Source organism: Pipistrellus kuhlii, unplaced genomic scaffold (assembly GCF_014108245.1).
Source record: "Pipistrellus kuhlii isolate mPipKuh1 unplaced genomic scaffold, mPipKuh1.p scaffold_m20_p_17, whole genome shotgun sequence".
NCBI lineage: Eukaryota > Metazoa > Chordata > Mammalia > Chiroptera > Vespertilionidae > Pipistrellus > Pipistrellus kuhlii.
The window spans coordinates 2,078,071-2,092,760 of record NW_023425482.1 but is presented as its reverse complement, the minus strand read 5'-3'; the positions used below and the strand labels follow the sequence as shown (position 1 = coordinate 2,092,760).

The 14,690-nt window shown below is 57.9% G+C and overlaps 2 protein-coding genes across 6 annotated transcripts in view; both read left to right on the top strand.

Moving 5' to 3' along the window:
- The first annotated feature begins 625 nt into the window (after positions 1-625).
- Positions 626-12,318, top strand: SCN1B (sodium voltage-gated channel beta subunit 1). 3 transcript variants are annotated; one of them, XM_045582557.1, is made up of 6 exons: positions 626-1,011; positions 2,624-2,790; positions 3,518-3,758; positions 9,000-9,141; positions 9,633-9,704; positions 9,792-10,391. In XM_045582557.1, the coding sequence occupies exons 1-5, from the start codon at positions 972-974 to the stop codon at positions 9,697-9,699; spliced, it is 657 nt and encodes a 218-aa protein (XP_045438513.1). In that variant the 5' UTR covers positions 626-971; the 3' UTR covers positions 9,700-9,704; positions 9,792-10,391. The 3 variants fall into 3 exon arrangements, with proteins under 3 accessions (XP_045438513.1, XP_045438512.1, XP_045438511.1); XM_045582556.1 differs by lacking the exons at positions 626-1,011; positions 9,792-10,391 and adding exons at positions 2,395-2,479; positions 12,196-12,318; XM_045582555.1 differs by lacking the exon at positions 626-1,011 and adding an exon at positions 2,395-2,479.
- Positions 12,202-14,690, top strand: part of HPN (hepsin) — a 17,468-nt gene continuing 14,979 nt past the window's right edge. For 2 of the 3 annotated variants that reach the window (XM_045582553.1, XM_045582554.1), the window contains exon 1: positions 12,858-12,945. In XM_045582553.1, coding sequence (XP_045438509.1) covers positions 12,930-12,945 — 16 coding nt within the window. In that variant the 5' untranslated portion in view covers positions 12,858-12,929. Of the gene's footprint in view, positions 12,343-12,857; positions 12,946-14,690 lie in introns of those variants that run through there. The other variant, XM_036441176.2, reaches the window with a different exon arrangement.

Genomic DNA, 14,690 nt, shown 5'->3' with positions numbered 1-14,690 from the left:
GTGACATTGAAGCCAAGAGCTGTAGGAGGAGCTGTGTGAGCCTTTTGGATACTTGGGCGAAGAGTGGTCCAGGCAGGCGGGAGGGCAAGGGCAAGGGCCCTGAGGTGGAATGAGCTTGGTGTGTTGGAAACAGCAGGGACCTGGGCAGCCAGCTTAGCAGTGGGAGCGAGGAATAGAAGATGATGTCAGAGACAAAGGAGGAGGCATCGTCCAGAAAGATAGCACCCCAACCCCCCCTCCCCCCCAGGGCGTCCTCTGGTTTGGATCCAGAGTGTCCTGTTTGGGAGGGGTCTGCATGCCCTGGCCTGCTGCCAGGGATCACTTGGTGGTCCAGCAAAACCCTCTTGATCCCATGAGGATGATCTCTGAAATTTCAATTCTTAAGCCCTGCCCAAAAACTGCCTTCTCAGTCCCCTTGTGATTCTGGGGGGGGTTCCTAGCCTCTGGAGGGGCCAGACACCCAGACCATGCGCCCTTGCCCAGAAGCCGTGATCCTGAGCCATCCGGAGAGGAGAGGCTGGTGGAGCGGGCGCCTCCGGGCCGCTGCGGCAAAGGCTTGGCAGCCGCGCCCTCCCCCCCCCCCCCCCCCGCGGTGATTCATCCCGCCCCCTCCCTCTCCCCCCTCCCTCGCGGGCCGCCGCGGCTGCAGTGCGCAGGAGAGCGGCCCGCACCCCAGCGCCCGAGCCAAGGGGCCTGGGTCCGGGCATCCGGACGCGCCGGGCTGTGCGCGCCAGCGCAGCAGCCTGACCAGCAGCAGCCGCCGCGCGGCGGGGATGCCCGGACGCCGGGCCCGGGGGCCGGGCCCCCGGCGGTAACCGGAGCGGGGGGGGCCGCGCCCCCCCTCCCCCATCTCGCTGGTTCCAGAGCCGCAGCTGCTGCGCCCGCGCGCTCCGGGGACATTCTGTCGGCCGCCGGGCCCGCCGCCTCTCGCCCGCTATTAATACCGGCGCCCGGGAGGGGCGAGCGCGGCCATGGGGACGCTGCTGGCTCTCGTGGTCGGCGCGGCGCTGAGTAAGTGAGCGGGGGGCGCGGCGAGGGCACAGCGGGCACGGCGGCGGCGGCGGCTCGGGCTCCGGACCGCGGAGGGGGCGCGGGGCCGCCCCGCCCCTCCCCCGCCCGGCCGAGTCCCGCAGAAGTTGTGCGCTGGGCGCGGGGCACGGGGCGCGGGGCCGGGTGGAGTTGCGGGTGGGCCAGAGGCGGCGGGGTCCCGCGGGCCCGGCTTCGCGGCTCCGGGCGCCCGGCTGGGGGCGAGGAAACGCGGAGTCAGCTGCTGCCGGAGCCCCGCAAGCTGCAATGTGACACCCACACCGCAGGGGAGGCTGGGGGTGGGGAGGAGGCGGCGCCCGGAGACAGACGGAGAGATGGAGAGGCTCAGAGATGGTGACAGGAGAGGGAGGGGGCGAAGGACGCCGAAGGACCGGCGTGCTCTGGAGCGCTCCACTGGGAGACTGGGGAGATGGAGGTAAACGGGCAGACAAGCGAGAGAGGCAGAGTTCGCCAGAGAAAGTGATTGAGGACAGTTCATCTGAGCTGCAGAGGGAACGAGTTAAAAGAGATGGAGATGGAGACAGGGTAGACACGGGGAGGAATGGAGCTTACAAGGGAAAGGTGGAGAGAGCGCGGGACAGCGTGTCTGAGCCCGGAAAGAGAACACAAAGTTCTTCAGGAAAACCCCCAGGAGAGAAAAAGAGGGGGGTCAGAGAAAGAGTTATTCAGGAAGGTGGAAAGGGACGGCGGAGTAAGGGGACAAGAATAATAGAGGAAGAGTCAAAAAGACCCAGAGCTGGAGCTGGAGGCACAGCATTAGTGACCTTGGGGGGAGGGGGAGGACCCTCTCCCCCCCCCCCCCCCCCCCAGGAAGGAGGCAGCAGGTAAGAATGTGGAGGAGGGACCGAAAGGTCTGGAATCCCATGGAAGTGCAAAGGCCCTGAGGCAGGAAAGAGCTTGGTGAGTTTGGAGAAGCCGATAGGAGGTGGGAGCCTGAGCACAGAGGCAGGAGAAGTTGGGAGCGGGGTCTGGGGGAAGGAGGGGATGACATAGGAACTTGTGGCACGGGGAGTAGGAATGGAGTGTGGGTGTTCCCTACTTCTAGGGCCTACCTCTCCCTTTGAGGCTTTCCCAACCTTCTCTGGAGCTGGTTTTAAAGAGCAATAATGGTGGAAATGACTGCCACCTTGAACTTCTAACACAGCTGGGATTTCAGACCCACCACTTAGATGCTGCAGTACCTCAGACAAGTGGCCTTCTGAAGAAGGGGCACTTGGGTAGCACATACTGCGAATTGCTGAGCACAGTAACAGCCCTATTGATTGGGGGCCTCCGGTGTGCCGGCCCCCTGCTGTGTGCCAGCCCCCCACCTTGGGGAGTTACCTAACTTATGGAATCTCTCTGCAAACTCCAAAAGCAGAGATGATTGCTTCCCTCACCACGCACAGAGGAAAACAGGCTGAGCAGATGGGTGACTTGCCAAGAGCACACAGAACCTGGCCGAGCCAGGCTGTGCCCGGCTCTGTCCACTCGTCTTCGTTACTGAGGGGAAACATGGCTTCCGAGGGGCCTGCAGGCCAACAACCTGCGAGCCGAGTATGGCGCAGGGTGCTAGGTGTCCCTGCTGTCCCCACAGTGTCCTCAGCCTGGGCGGGCTGCGTGGAGGTAGACTCGGAGACGGAGGCTGTGTACGGGGACACCTTCAAAATTCTGTGCATCTCGTGCAAGCGTCGCAGCGAGACCACCGCTGAGACCTTCACCGAGTGGACCTTCCGCCAGAAGGGCACTGAGGAGTTTGTCAAGGTGTGTGGGAGCCCGGCCTGGGGTGTGGGAGGGTGAGCGCAGGTGTCTGAGTGGGGGCAGGACTGAGGGGGCTGATTGTTTGCTCTCAATCATGTGCTATGCTTGATGACCTGAATTCAAGTTTCAGTTCCACCGCTGACCAGCTGGTGACCTTGGGGAAATCACTGAGCTGTCTGAGCCTCAGTTTTCTCCTCTGTGAAGACAGGGTGGTCGTGGGGCCCAGCTCACAGTCTGTGAGGAGTGACTGAGTCGGGGTACCTGGCCCGCGGTTGGCACGGTGGAGTAATGTTGTACCGGCAGAATGTCTGGGGCGGCTGTCACAGAGGAGAGCAGACGTTTTGGCCTCCTTTACACCGTGTGTGCTTTGGATGGCAGCCGAGGAGGCGCCACACACGTGCAGGGCCCGCTGGAGGGTTAGGGTCTACAGCAGCTGGATCAGGCTGCCTCTGTCCGAGAGTGAGGCGGAGGTCGGGAGACCAGGCAGGATTGTAGAGAACGAATAGGGGCTGGGGAGGGAGTGATGGGGGATGCGCGTGAGTGTGTGTCTCAGGATTAGGGGCACCGTCAAGGCCTGAGGCAGACCCAGGCATGACCCTATCCCCACTGTGCCCTCTCCCCTGAGCCCATGCGTGTATCCATATGTCCGTCTGTGTGTCAAGGCAAGGGACAGAATAGAGGTCTAGGTGGGGGAGTGGGCCCAGGCTGCGACCCCCACCGCTGCCTGCAGATCCTGCGCTACGAGAACGAGGTGCTGCAGCTGGAGGAGGACGAGCGCTTTGAGGGCCGGGTGGTGTGGAATGGCAGTCGGGGCACCAAGGACCTGCAGGACCTGTCCATCTTCATCACAAACGTCACCTACAACCACTCGGGTGACTATGAGTGCCATGTCTACCGCCTGCTCTTCTTCGAGAACTATGAGCACAACACCACTGTCGTCAAAAAGATCCACTTGGAGGTAGTGGACAAAGGTGAGTCAGGCCCTGCCGTCTCCCTCCCCTGGCAGATGGGGGGGACAGATGGCAGGTAGGGGACAGGCTGGCTGCATTCTGGGCCAGCCAACTGCCTAGGGCAGCGGGGGAACAGCACCTCTTTCCCCAACCCCACCTCGGGCCGCCATTTCCCTTCCATTCATGGAGATGCCATGGAAAGCCTCTCCCATGCAAGCTCTGGGTGTGAAACCTTTGCTGCCTGTGCTGTGTGACCTCTGGCAGGTGTTTTTCTGTCTCTGAGCTGAAGGGTTTGTCTTGTAGGAAACAGGATGGTAATGGTATCTACCTTTCAGGATGTTGTTTGAAACGTTCCTATGTTGCAGGGAGGCTGTGAGGACTGAGTGATATGCTGGGTGTCAGCTGCCGGCATGCGTGTATGTGGGCGATGGTGGCAGTTCGGCTTGTCAAGTAGCCTGAGCTGAGCTCCGTGTCACCGAGGGGGAGAGATATGAGTGCATCACCTAGGGTAGCGCTCCTCCAGTTCGGCACACAGCCCTCCTGGAATCTTGCCAATGTGTGGGTCTGGGCCCAGCAGACCTGGTGGGCACAGGGTCCATTTCTGAAAAGTGCTCAGGCGAGACTGGTGCTGCAGGTCTGGGGCCACCCTGAGGAGTTTTTGAACCATTTCGTCATTTTGGCTTCAGTTGCCTTGGACTCTTTCTCTGAACCGTATTCTGAAGGATGTGAACTGGAATTTTCCAGGGCCCTATGATGGGATCAGCTTAGAGAGTTGGGGAGATATCCCAGACCTTGGACCACCAAAAAGCTGTGGCAAGGATAGCCTTGGGGACCGTGGCACCCCCCCCCCCCCCCCCCATCATGGGCAATGGGATCGTCCTTCCTTTCCCCGAGACAGGTCTCAGCGCCTCATGTAGATGGAGACCCTCTGGGCTGGGACCCTTACAGGGTGGGGAAGCCCAGGCTCAGGAGGTAAGATTACGTGGCCAAGGTCATGAGGCCAGGACCTGAACTGAAAGCCAACCAAGATTGTGTGTGACTGCCATTTCTGCTTTGGCATGATTCACTGTCTTCAAAGTGATCCAGCAGCCGGGCTGATGTGGTTCAGTAACTGAGCGTCGGCCCATGAACCAGGAGGTCACGGTTTGATTTCTGGTCAGGGCACAGGCCTGGGTTTCAGGCCCAATCCCCCGGAGTGGGGAGCAGGAGGCAGCCAGTCGATGTTTCTGTCCCTATCCATCTCCCTTCCTCGCTAAAATCAATAAATTACATTAAAAAAACACACACCAAAGTGATCTAGCAGAATTCAATGCAGGAGGTGTGTCTGAGCAACTCTTCCGTGTGGGACCCCGTGCTGGGTGGGCAGCCTCTCGCACGGCAGACGGGGCCCGCCTGCGTGAGGGTGGAGAAAGTGCAGTGGCTGTGACAAAGATGCCCAAGTACTGCGGCTTATAATCTGTCAGTCCTGATTCTGAATCAGTGCTGAGATCAGGGGTGGGGGTGGGGAAGAGGAAGGTGCCGTGATCCCGTCAGGCACCACGGCTCTTTCCACCTGTGGTCCTGCCGGGCTCAGGCTGCCACCCTCATCTTTGTGGTGGAGGCTGGGGCTCAAGCACACCGTGGGTCAGTAAGGTCTCTCTTTTTTAACATTATCTACCATATTGCTGTACCCTCAGTCCGTGTTCGTACACATCTATCATATACAGACTCTTTATGCTGTGTTCGCAGAGCCTGCGGTTTCAGCATTACCCGCCTTCTCTGGTGTTTTTATCTACTATATTATAGTATTGCCTTTTAGCATCACTCACTATACTATAGTGTTTTATATTATACTATCTTAATATTACCTAGCATACAACAGTATTTTTTATTATAATCCATCACACTAAAATATTTTTAACATCTACCATATTTTTATCATTACCTACCATACTGTAGTATTTTAAAATATCAATAATATTGTAGTATTTAAAAAATTTACTTGTTGCACTATAATATATTCATCACCCAACATATTGTAGTATTTTTATTTTTTTGTTAATCCTCAGCAGAGGATATTTTCCATTGATTTTTGTTTGTTTTTTTTGAGAGAGTGGAAGGGAGAGAAAGAGACAGAGAGAGAAACATCAATGTGAGACTCATTGACTAGTTGCCTCCTGCATCCTGACCAGCGCCAGGGATTGAGCTTGCAACTGAGGTATGTGCCCTTGATCAGAATCAAACCCAGGACTCTTCTGTCCACAGGCCAACATTCTATCCACTGAGCCAAACCAGCTAGTACTTTTAACCTTACTCACCACATGATAGTATTTTACTACCCATAATGTTATTGTATTATTAGCATTGTTGGCCATGCCGTACTGGTATTCTTCTTCTTTTTTTGTGTGTGTCTGTGTGTAGAAACTGTTGAAAGTTTCATATTAGTTTGGTCTTTTTTAAACATGTATTTTTATTGGTTTTAGAGAGGAAGGGAGAGAGAGAGATAGAAACATCAATGATGAGAGAGAATCATTGATCAGCTGTCTCCTGCACACCCCCTGTTTGGGATCATGTACACAACCTGGGTATGTGCCCTGATTGAGAATCAAACTGTGGCCTTCTGGGTCATAGGTTGATGCTCAACCACTGAGTCACACTGGCTGGGTCATATTTTTTTAATTTTAGTTCGCTCTCTTACTGAGTTTCAACATTACCTATCAGCCTGTGTTGCTTCCCGGTAATAACTGCTAGGGAATGAATTGAGTCATTTCTAAAGGAGGGGCAGTGGTGTGGTGGTGAGACCCTCCCTGGCTTGGCAGAGGTACATAAGATGGTAGGAGACATCTGCGGCCCCCATGGAGTGGGGCTGGCAGATGGGGAGAGAGGGCTAATTCTGTTTTGGATATGTCAGCCAAGTGTAAGTGAATCAGGAGTCTTTGGCTAGAAATAAATGATCAAGTTTATTTAAAAGTCTTAGGATTTGCAAACTGAAAACACGACTAGACAATACCCATAGTGTTCCAAAGAAGAAAGAAAAGCTAAGAGCTCTCACAGTAAGAAGTGCATTCATGAGAAAAACCAGTCTTGCCTCCTGAGCCTCTGGATAACCCGAGGTGTGATTTCCTAGGCGTCTAGTAATCTGGATAATGGACGTCAGCAGGTCTGGACAGGTGAGCATTAGTTCAAAAGTTTACTTTTCGGTCATCATCTCTGCCTCTATCCCTTTGACTTCAGTAATTTAGCAGCTCGAACATAGTGATTTCTTCACTCCTTCCGCAGATGTGCCCCGTATGAGTTGAGAATGTCTTGAGGTGAAGCAGTGTTTGAGGTGGTGAGAAGTCCGGCCTGTGTGGGCATGCAGGGGAAGCTCTTGTAAGATTCGGGTTTTTCATGGAATCAAAGATCTCCCCAGAGAAGATGCCTCTGAGCCTCTCTGTGGCCCCTGTGCCTCACTTTCTCATCTTTCTGAGGGAGAACCATGGCCCTCCATCTGAGATGTCTGCATGGGTCGCTGGGAACCGCACTCTGCACAGCAGCTCTGTCCCAGCCTTTCTCTGGCTGTGGAAGCTTTACAGAGCAGATAGCCGCTCAGACCCTGCAGTCAGTTAAAGTTGAGTCCCGTCCTGGCTGTGCATTTTTGCTCAGCACCTTCCCCTCTCTGGGCCTCAGTGTCCTTGTCTGGAAATGAGCTATAGAGCCGTGTCTGTCACTGTCCTAATCAGATGGAAGAGCGGGAGGTATGGAGTTCCTTAAATCATTTGGGCACTGAGTTCCAGGAGCAGGGTTGTGTGAGCTGTATTGAACATTTATCCATCGACTCAGTGCTTCCTGAGGTCGGTTGGCATGGGAAACCAGAACTGTCTCTACCTTCGAGGTTGTTTTGGAGAGTCGGGATGTTCAGATAAAGACCAAAGCACAGAGCCGGCTGAGAGCACATATTCACTGCATGAATGAATGGATGAAATGGGAAACCCTGTCCCCACCTCCTCCGTGGAGAAGTAGGGGGAAGCATCCAGCGCTGTACCCTCCCTGGCTCTGGCCCAGAAAGCATCACTGCCACCTGCGGGTGAGCAGCGGAAAGTGCGAGCTGACGGAGGAAGGCCACATGGGCACGGTGGGGGAGGTGAGATCCTGGCCGGCCGGAAGGAGGGGCTGGGGATGCAGACACCTGCGGAATCTGCCCGGGTGCCACAGGCTTCAACTCTGGTCCCCTGGCTAGGTGCACTCCTGTCCGTGTAAGTTTAGGCTCCATGAAAGGAGCCGGTGCTGTGGAAGGAGGGGGGGAGCAGCTTCTATCCTCCATGATGAAGGATAGGAGAGCAGCCTCAGCAGCCAGTGCTCAGACAGTGCTGTCTGTGAGTGTGTCCGAGCACCTGAGGAGTGTTAGCTGCCATTTTCTCTTCCCAGCCACCCTGTGAGAAGGCATGAGTATTATCACCCTCATTTTACAGAGGGAATCAAGGCCCAGAATGGGAGGGTCACTTGTCTACGGTCACACAACTTACTAACAGGCAAAGCCCTGACAGTCTGATCCCCCGCTCTTTTTTTTTTTTTTTTTTTTTTTTTTACAGAGAGGAAGGGAGAGGGATAGAGAGCTAGAAACGTCCATGAGAGAGAAAAATCGACCAGCTGCCTCTTGCACACCCCCTACCGGGGATGTGCCCGCAACCAATGTACATGCCCTTGACCGGAATCGAACCTGGGACCTTTCAGTCCGCAGACCGATGCTCTACCACTGAGCCAAACTGGTTTTGGCTGATGCCCTGCTCTTAAGTCCTATGCTGTACTGCTCTAATAACAGTAATAATATTAATAACAGAAAATATTTATTGACATCTATATGTCAAGTTTATGACTTTTTAAAAGCCTTTTTAATTCTTCACTCACTCTTATGAAGGAGATATGATGGGGAAACTGAGGTGCAGAGAGGTTGAGTCACTTGCCCAAGGTCACACAGCTGGCAAGTGGCAGAGCCTGCATTTGAACCCGAGCCTTCTGGTTGCAGAGTATAGCTCTTGGGCACCTCCAGCCACCTGGCTGACACCGATGCACCCTCAAGGCGCACAGGGCGGCAGGATGAGGTGCTCCTGCAGCCCGTCACAGCTGGTGACCGAGACCACAGTCACAGCGATGGCATAGGGAAGCCGCACATCGCCATGTGCGGACCAGGCCCAGGGTGGGCGAGCCACTTGTCCCAGCTGGCACAACCAGCTTGAGGAGCTCGGGCGGTCCTGCCTCCTGAGCCTGGCCTTAGCTGCCCCTTAACCCTGCCTGGCCCTGCAGCCAACAGAGACATGGCGTCCATCGTGTCTGAGATCATGATGTATGTGCTCATCGTGGTGCTGACCATATGGCTCGTGGCAGAGATGGTTTATTGTTACAAGAAGATCGCTGCTGCCACAGAGGCTGCTGCGCAAGAAAATGCGTAAGTGGGGCCAGTGAGGAGGGGGAGGCGACCCAGGACTGCCCGGAGGGGAGCGTGAGTGAAGAGGGGGAGGGGAGGGGAGGGGGGCACTCCCGGGCACCATCTGCCAGTTGTCCCCAGAGGGGGACATTGGCTGTCAGAGATGGGAGAAGGTCCCAGCCCCTCCTCTCTCATACTCTCAGCCCCACTTCTTTAGGGCCTCGGGTTCAGGCCCAGCATACTGTCCCCCTCAGATCTAGGAGTCCGGGTCCCAGCCTCTTTCTTCCAGGGGACCCAGGCGTTTGAGCCCCCAGTCCTCTCTCGCCTCAGACGCAGGACTCCAGACTCCAGCCTGGACTTCTTGTGGGTCACTAGGAGCCTGGCCCGTCGCCCCTCCTCTCTCTAACTCCGGAGCCCTGTGCTCCTGGGGCAGAGACCAAAACCCCCTCAGCCTCCTGGCCGTGGGCCAGCCTGGTGAGGGGGTCACTGTCCACCTGGCTTTGCTCCCACAGTTCGGAATACCTGGCCATCACCTCAGAAAGCAAAGAGAACTGCACGGGAGTCCAGGTGGCTGAATAGCCCTGGTAAGGTGGCTGTGTGGGCAAGGGCTGGTAAGTCCGGGAGGGGGTCAGTGCACTAGGTCCCTGATCCTGTTTCTCCCTCACCTTTAGGCCCTGGGCTCCTCAAGGAAGAGCCAGCCCTAATGGGGAACTTCCGGGCAAAGCCTGCCCCCAATGGGGGTTGGCCATTCCGGGGCCTCCACAGCCTCAGAGTCCTGCCAGCGGAGCTGCTAGGGTGGGGGGGACAGGCGGCTTAGCTCACGCCCTTAATCCAGCTTTCTCCCTCCTGCCCACCTCCCACTCTCGCCATGCATGATGGCTAAAGCAATATGCCGCTGCCGCCACCCCTGCTTCTGCTGCCTGTTTTTTTGGGGGCGGTGAGGTGGGGGCAGCGGCTCTGCACCCCTCCTTCTTGCTGATTTGCACACATGGGCCGCTCAGACACCCGCTGTGGGGCCCGGCCCCTCCCTGCCCAGCGGGGTTGTGAGGGCCAGAACAGTTTTGCGCAGGGGGCGCTGGAGCCCACGTCAGCCCTCACCGACATCCCCCTGCTTCCTCTGGCCGGACCTGGGGCCCTCTCCTGTGATGCTCCCTTGCCAGCCCCCCTCTCTCACCAGCCTTGGATTGTGGCCACTTAGAGAGTGGTCCAGACAGCCTCGTCTCTCTTTACACAAGTAGTTTTGTTCGTGAAATAAAGATTCTTGGACTTGATTTCTAGTCTCTCTCGTGAACCCAGTCGCCCTCTACACCCCACCCCCAAATCCAAGAGCCTCAGTTTCCCCGGGACCTGCCCTTCCTACACGCAGTCAGGGACGAGGATGGGGAAGGAACAGGTGGGTGCAGTGTCTCAGGCTCAGTGCCTGCTGAAAGCCCAGCAATTGCAGCCACTTAGAACTTGATTAACGTGGGATCGGGGTGTCATTAGCTCAGCGGTGACCGGGAGTGGGAGGGAGGCTGGGAGGGAGCCAGCAGGCAGCGCGGGAGGCGCGCTTCCGCGGTGAGAAGAGGCACCACGGCTGGGGCATGGGCTTTTGCGTGGCCGGCCGGGCCGGCGGTGCCCACCAAACCATTCAGCACAAATGTATCGGGAGGCTTCGTTAAAATTGGGGTTTGCAAATAAACACTATCACGTGGTACCCAGGGTGTTCCCAAGAAGAGATAAAGATGGAGAGCTCATACAGTAAAAAGCACATGCACAAGGGAGAAGGCGGTGCTGCGTTCCTGGCTTCTGAACGTGTCTGGAGTTGTGGTCAGACGCCAGGGGTCTGGACACAGGAACGTTCTTCCCCAAGCTCTTCAGAGGGCCATCTATAGGGTTTACGCCTCCAGCCTCTGACGCACGGCTGGAAATCCCAAAAGTTCTAGTTCCAAGTCTAGTCAAAGCAAAAGTAGAATTGTTTTCTCATAGGATAGGAACCTTATCCTAACTGACTTTAGAAATGTAACAGCCGCTATAGTGACTCCATTTCATTTCTTCCCTCCTTCCTCGGCAGTGTGGGTCTCTGGAGTGGTGGGAGTTGGGGAGGGGAGGGAGAGGGGGAGAGAGACAAGGGCTGAGCAGCACCAAGCCCACAGCAGTGTGTCCCGGTGGGACTGCGGCTGAGAGGGGTGAGCGGGTGGGGCTGGCTGTGCCAGGACAGCCTCTCGGGGGAGGAAGGGCTGTGGTCTGTTTATGCGGCTGCCCTCAGTCAGGTGTCTGGTGGTGTCTGGCTGTTTATCTGGACCTGGGCTGTGACGTGGATCACTCTGACCACTAGTGTGACAGTGTGTATTTGCCATTGGTCACTTCCGGCCACTTGGCTTGGGCCCCAGCACGCAGTGCTGCCTTTTCCGGGCCAAGCCCCTTCCCCCCTCCTAGGACTCTGCAGGCTCCAGAGGTCATTGCTGCCGGCAGCAGAGAGGCTGCCAAAGCAAACCAGCCCCCGTGACTTGTAGGAAAGCAGCTGGGGGAGGAGGCTGGGGGGGGGGGGTGCAAAACAGACGGACTGGGCAGGGGACTTGGGAAGGGTCAGAGGCTGGAGCCAGAGTTGGGGTGGGGAGGAGTCTGGGGAGGGGTCTGGGGCAGGGCCTGGAACTGGGGCAGGGACAGGGACTGCCTTGTTCAGGAGCTGGACAGGGGGTGTTGCAAGGGGTCGGGGTGGGCAGGGACAGAGTTAGGCCTGAGCTGGGGAAGGCCGGGGGCTGGGCAGGAGGCAGGAGAAGGAGCAGGGCAGTTGGGGGACTCTGTCCGACTCTCTCTAATTCATACCCCCAGGCTTTAGTCTTCGTAAGCACCCCCAGCCTGCTCTGCTTCCCCAAAGCCATGTCCCCAGACCAAACCGGTCCCTACACCCACCGCCCGACTGGCACACATGGGCCCACCCCTCAGGCTGGAGGGAGGCAGGTGGCTGGGCTCCCCTGGCCCAGCCCCTGCAAACCCTGCCCCATCAGCCAGGTGGCCTCTGGCGCTGCCAATCCCTTTGCCCGCCCCTCCACACCCCTTTCCCCGCCTCCTGCCCAGCCCCCTCCTCCTCAGGTGAGGCAGCCAGGCCTAGCAGGCCCCACGCCGCTGCCTCTGCCTCCTGGCCGCCGCCGTGGGGCCACCATGCTGCTTTCCAGGCCTGGAGACTGACCCTTAACTGGCACCATCTCTCAGCTTCGCCCCCACCGGCCGGACCCCAGGGTAAGGACCGGGGCCCCCTCACTCCCACCCAGCCTGACGCCCCCCTCCCAACTGAGGGAGTCCCAGGGGCCCCAAGAGTGGGTGCTCACACTTCTCTCCAAGGACCTGGGAGCAGCCCCTCCCGCCTTTAGATTCAGGGGGTGGGCCCCAGTCTTCTTCCTCAGAACTGGGTGCCCTGCCCCTCCACCCCTCCAACTGCATACCATGGAGTCCTGGCCCCCAAAACCGTCTTTCCCTGGGGCCCAGGGTTTCAGGCCTGGCGCCCCCTCCCCATCCCCCGCCTGGGATTCAGACCCCAGTCCTCTGTCCTCCAGGCTGGGACAGGGAGCCCCCGCCTGCACATCAGGTGTCTCCCTGGTCCCCGGTCAGACACTGACCCCATCCTTGAACCCAGCCAGTTGTGCGTCCGTGATCACGGCGTGCTCTGGCCGGGGCCCAGGTCCTCCAGCCTCCCTGGATGGGCGCCTGGGCCTGGGGGCACGGGAGCTGGGCCGGGCTCCCCAGGCCCTGCCTTTCCGTCCATCTCCCCACAGGTCCTGCCCCGGCCCAGGAGGTCAGCCGGGGAATCATTAACAAGAGGCTGTGACATGGCGGAGAAGGAGGGTGAGTCCCCCTTTGCGCGAGCCCCAGCTCTGGCCCTGCCCGACGGCCCCCTCCCCCTGTGCTTTCTTCCCAGCCCTCCGCCCCGAGCCCCCTCTCCCTGGCACTCCTCCCGGCCCATCCCTCCTCCTCGGAAGCCTTCTCCGCCCCATTAACTATTGCCACATGTCCTGTGAGTGTGCGCCACCACCTGCCCACCTGCTGCCCCGCAGGACCTTCCAGGCCCCTTGCCTCAGCTTCCCCTCACCTCCCAGCAGTTCCTCAGCTGGCCCTGGGCTCTCCTTCACGTGGGGCTGTGGTGGGGAGACTGGCTGTTTAAGGACACAGACTCTGGAGTTGAACCTTTCGGGCTGAGTTTGAATCTGCGTCTGCCACTTTTTTGTTGTGTGATTTTGTGCAAGTGACATCATTTTCCTGGACTTCAGTTCGCCCCCTGGGTCAAGCACGGATCCTAATGCCACACGAGGTTGTTGGGCGCAGGGACGGCAGCAGGGCAGGTTGGGAGGTTGGGAGCGGGATGGCGGTGGGGACTTGGCCTGTGAGATGTGTGCTGTTAAACAAAGCTCATGACAGAGCTCAGCAGACGTGGAATCTGGGGATCTGAGACCCCCACCAATCCAGACATTCCTCCTGCCGCCTGGCATTGTGGGCAAAAGAGCAGAGGGAGGACTTTGGACCTGGCAGGATGGAAGGAGAGGGGGGAGAGCAGAGAATCCACTCCAGGGCAATGGGAAGAAGCCACTGCCGAGTGGCTGGCACTCGAGGGCTCTTGGCAGCCCCTGCCAGGGCTTCCCACAGCCTGGATACCTGGGCCCTCCCCGACATGGGAGCCAGCTGGGCGCTGGGGGAGCGGCTCTTCCTCCCTGCCCTCCAGCTGGGCCGACTCCCTCTCCTCCTCCTGGAACCGAGCTAGCTGGGTTCGGTCCTAGGTAGCAGTGCTTTCTAGCTTTAAGGCCCTGAGCAAGCAGTGTGCCTACCTCTCCGGGCCTCAGTTTCTTCATCTGTAAAAGGGAGATGGTACTCAATGCACACCTCACAGGGTGGTGCGGGTATTTAATGCAGGAAGTGCTGAGTGTGTTGTCTGCAGTGATCAGTGTGGATCACTGGCTCCTTGGGTCTCAGTACAGTTATCCACGCAGACCCCCAACCATTCAGCGATGGCCAGAGTGTGGCCAACTTCCAGGGGCTCAGGAGAAGGCGCTCCCTGCATTGAAATACTCACACCACTCTGTGAGGTGTGCCTGGGTACCATCTCCATTTTGCAAACGATGGGCAGGATGGACAGAGACAGGTCTGAGCGCAGAGGGAACTGAGGCATAGTGGGCTCCGGTGCGTCCTCAGGCAGCTCAGGCCGGTCTTGGAGGAGAGTATGGCTGGAGGGTGTGGTCAAACCAGGACACAGATGCTGAAAGATTGTGGTGCTGTGCTTACATGCTGGGTGACCTGGGGTCGGTGGCTGCACCTCTCTGGGCCTCTCTTCCTCACCCATAAACCAGGGTGGGGATAACAATGATACCTTCCTCACCAACAGTCGCAAAGACTTGAGGATCTGCAGGTCAGGCCGTGAGCTGGCATGCAGGTTGAGAGCCATCGCTGCTGCATTGGTTGCTCTGCCTTGTCAGGCCCAGCGCGAGGGTCTTGGTGCTCCTCAGCCTTGGAGGAGGTGATGTCTGGGTTGACACTCATGATGAGGAGGGAGTAGGAGGTGTGCCAGGCAGAGGGAACAGCCTAGCTACATGTCAGCAGGT

What these genes read in the sequence shown, in the direction of transcription:
- SCN1B (XM_045582556.1), top strand. Translation starts at nt 2,410, where the DNA reads ATGATTGCTTCCCTCACCACGCACAGAGGAAAACAGGCTGAGCAGATG. An exon ending in CTTGGAGGTAGTGGACAAAG is followed by an intron (nt 3,759 to 8,999) that starts GTGAGTCAGGCC and finishes CTGGCCCTGCAG; the next exon opens with CCAACAGAGACATGGCGTCC. An exon ending in GCTGCTGCGCAAGAAAATGC is followed by an intron (nt 9,142 to 9,632) that starts GTAAGTGGGGCC and finishes TTGCTCCCACAG; the next exon opens with TTCGGAATACCTGGCCATCA.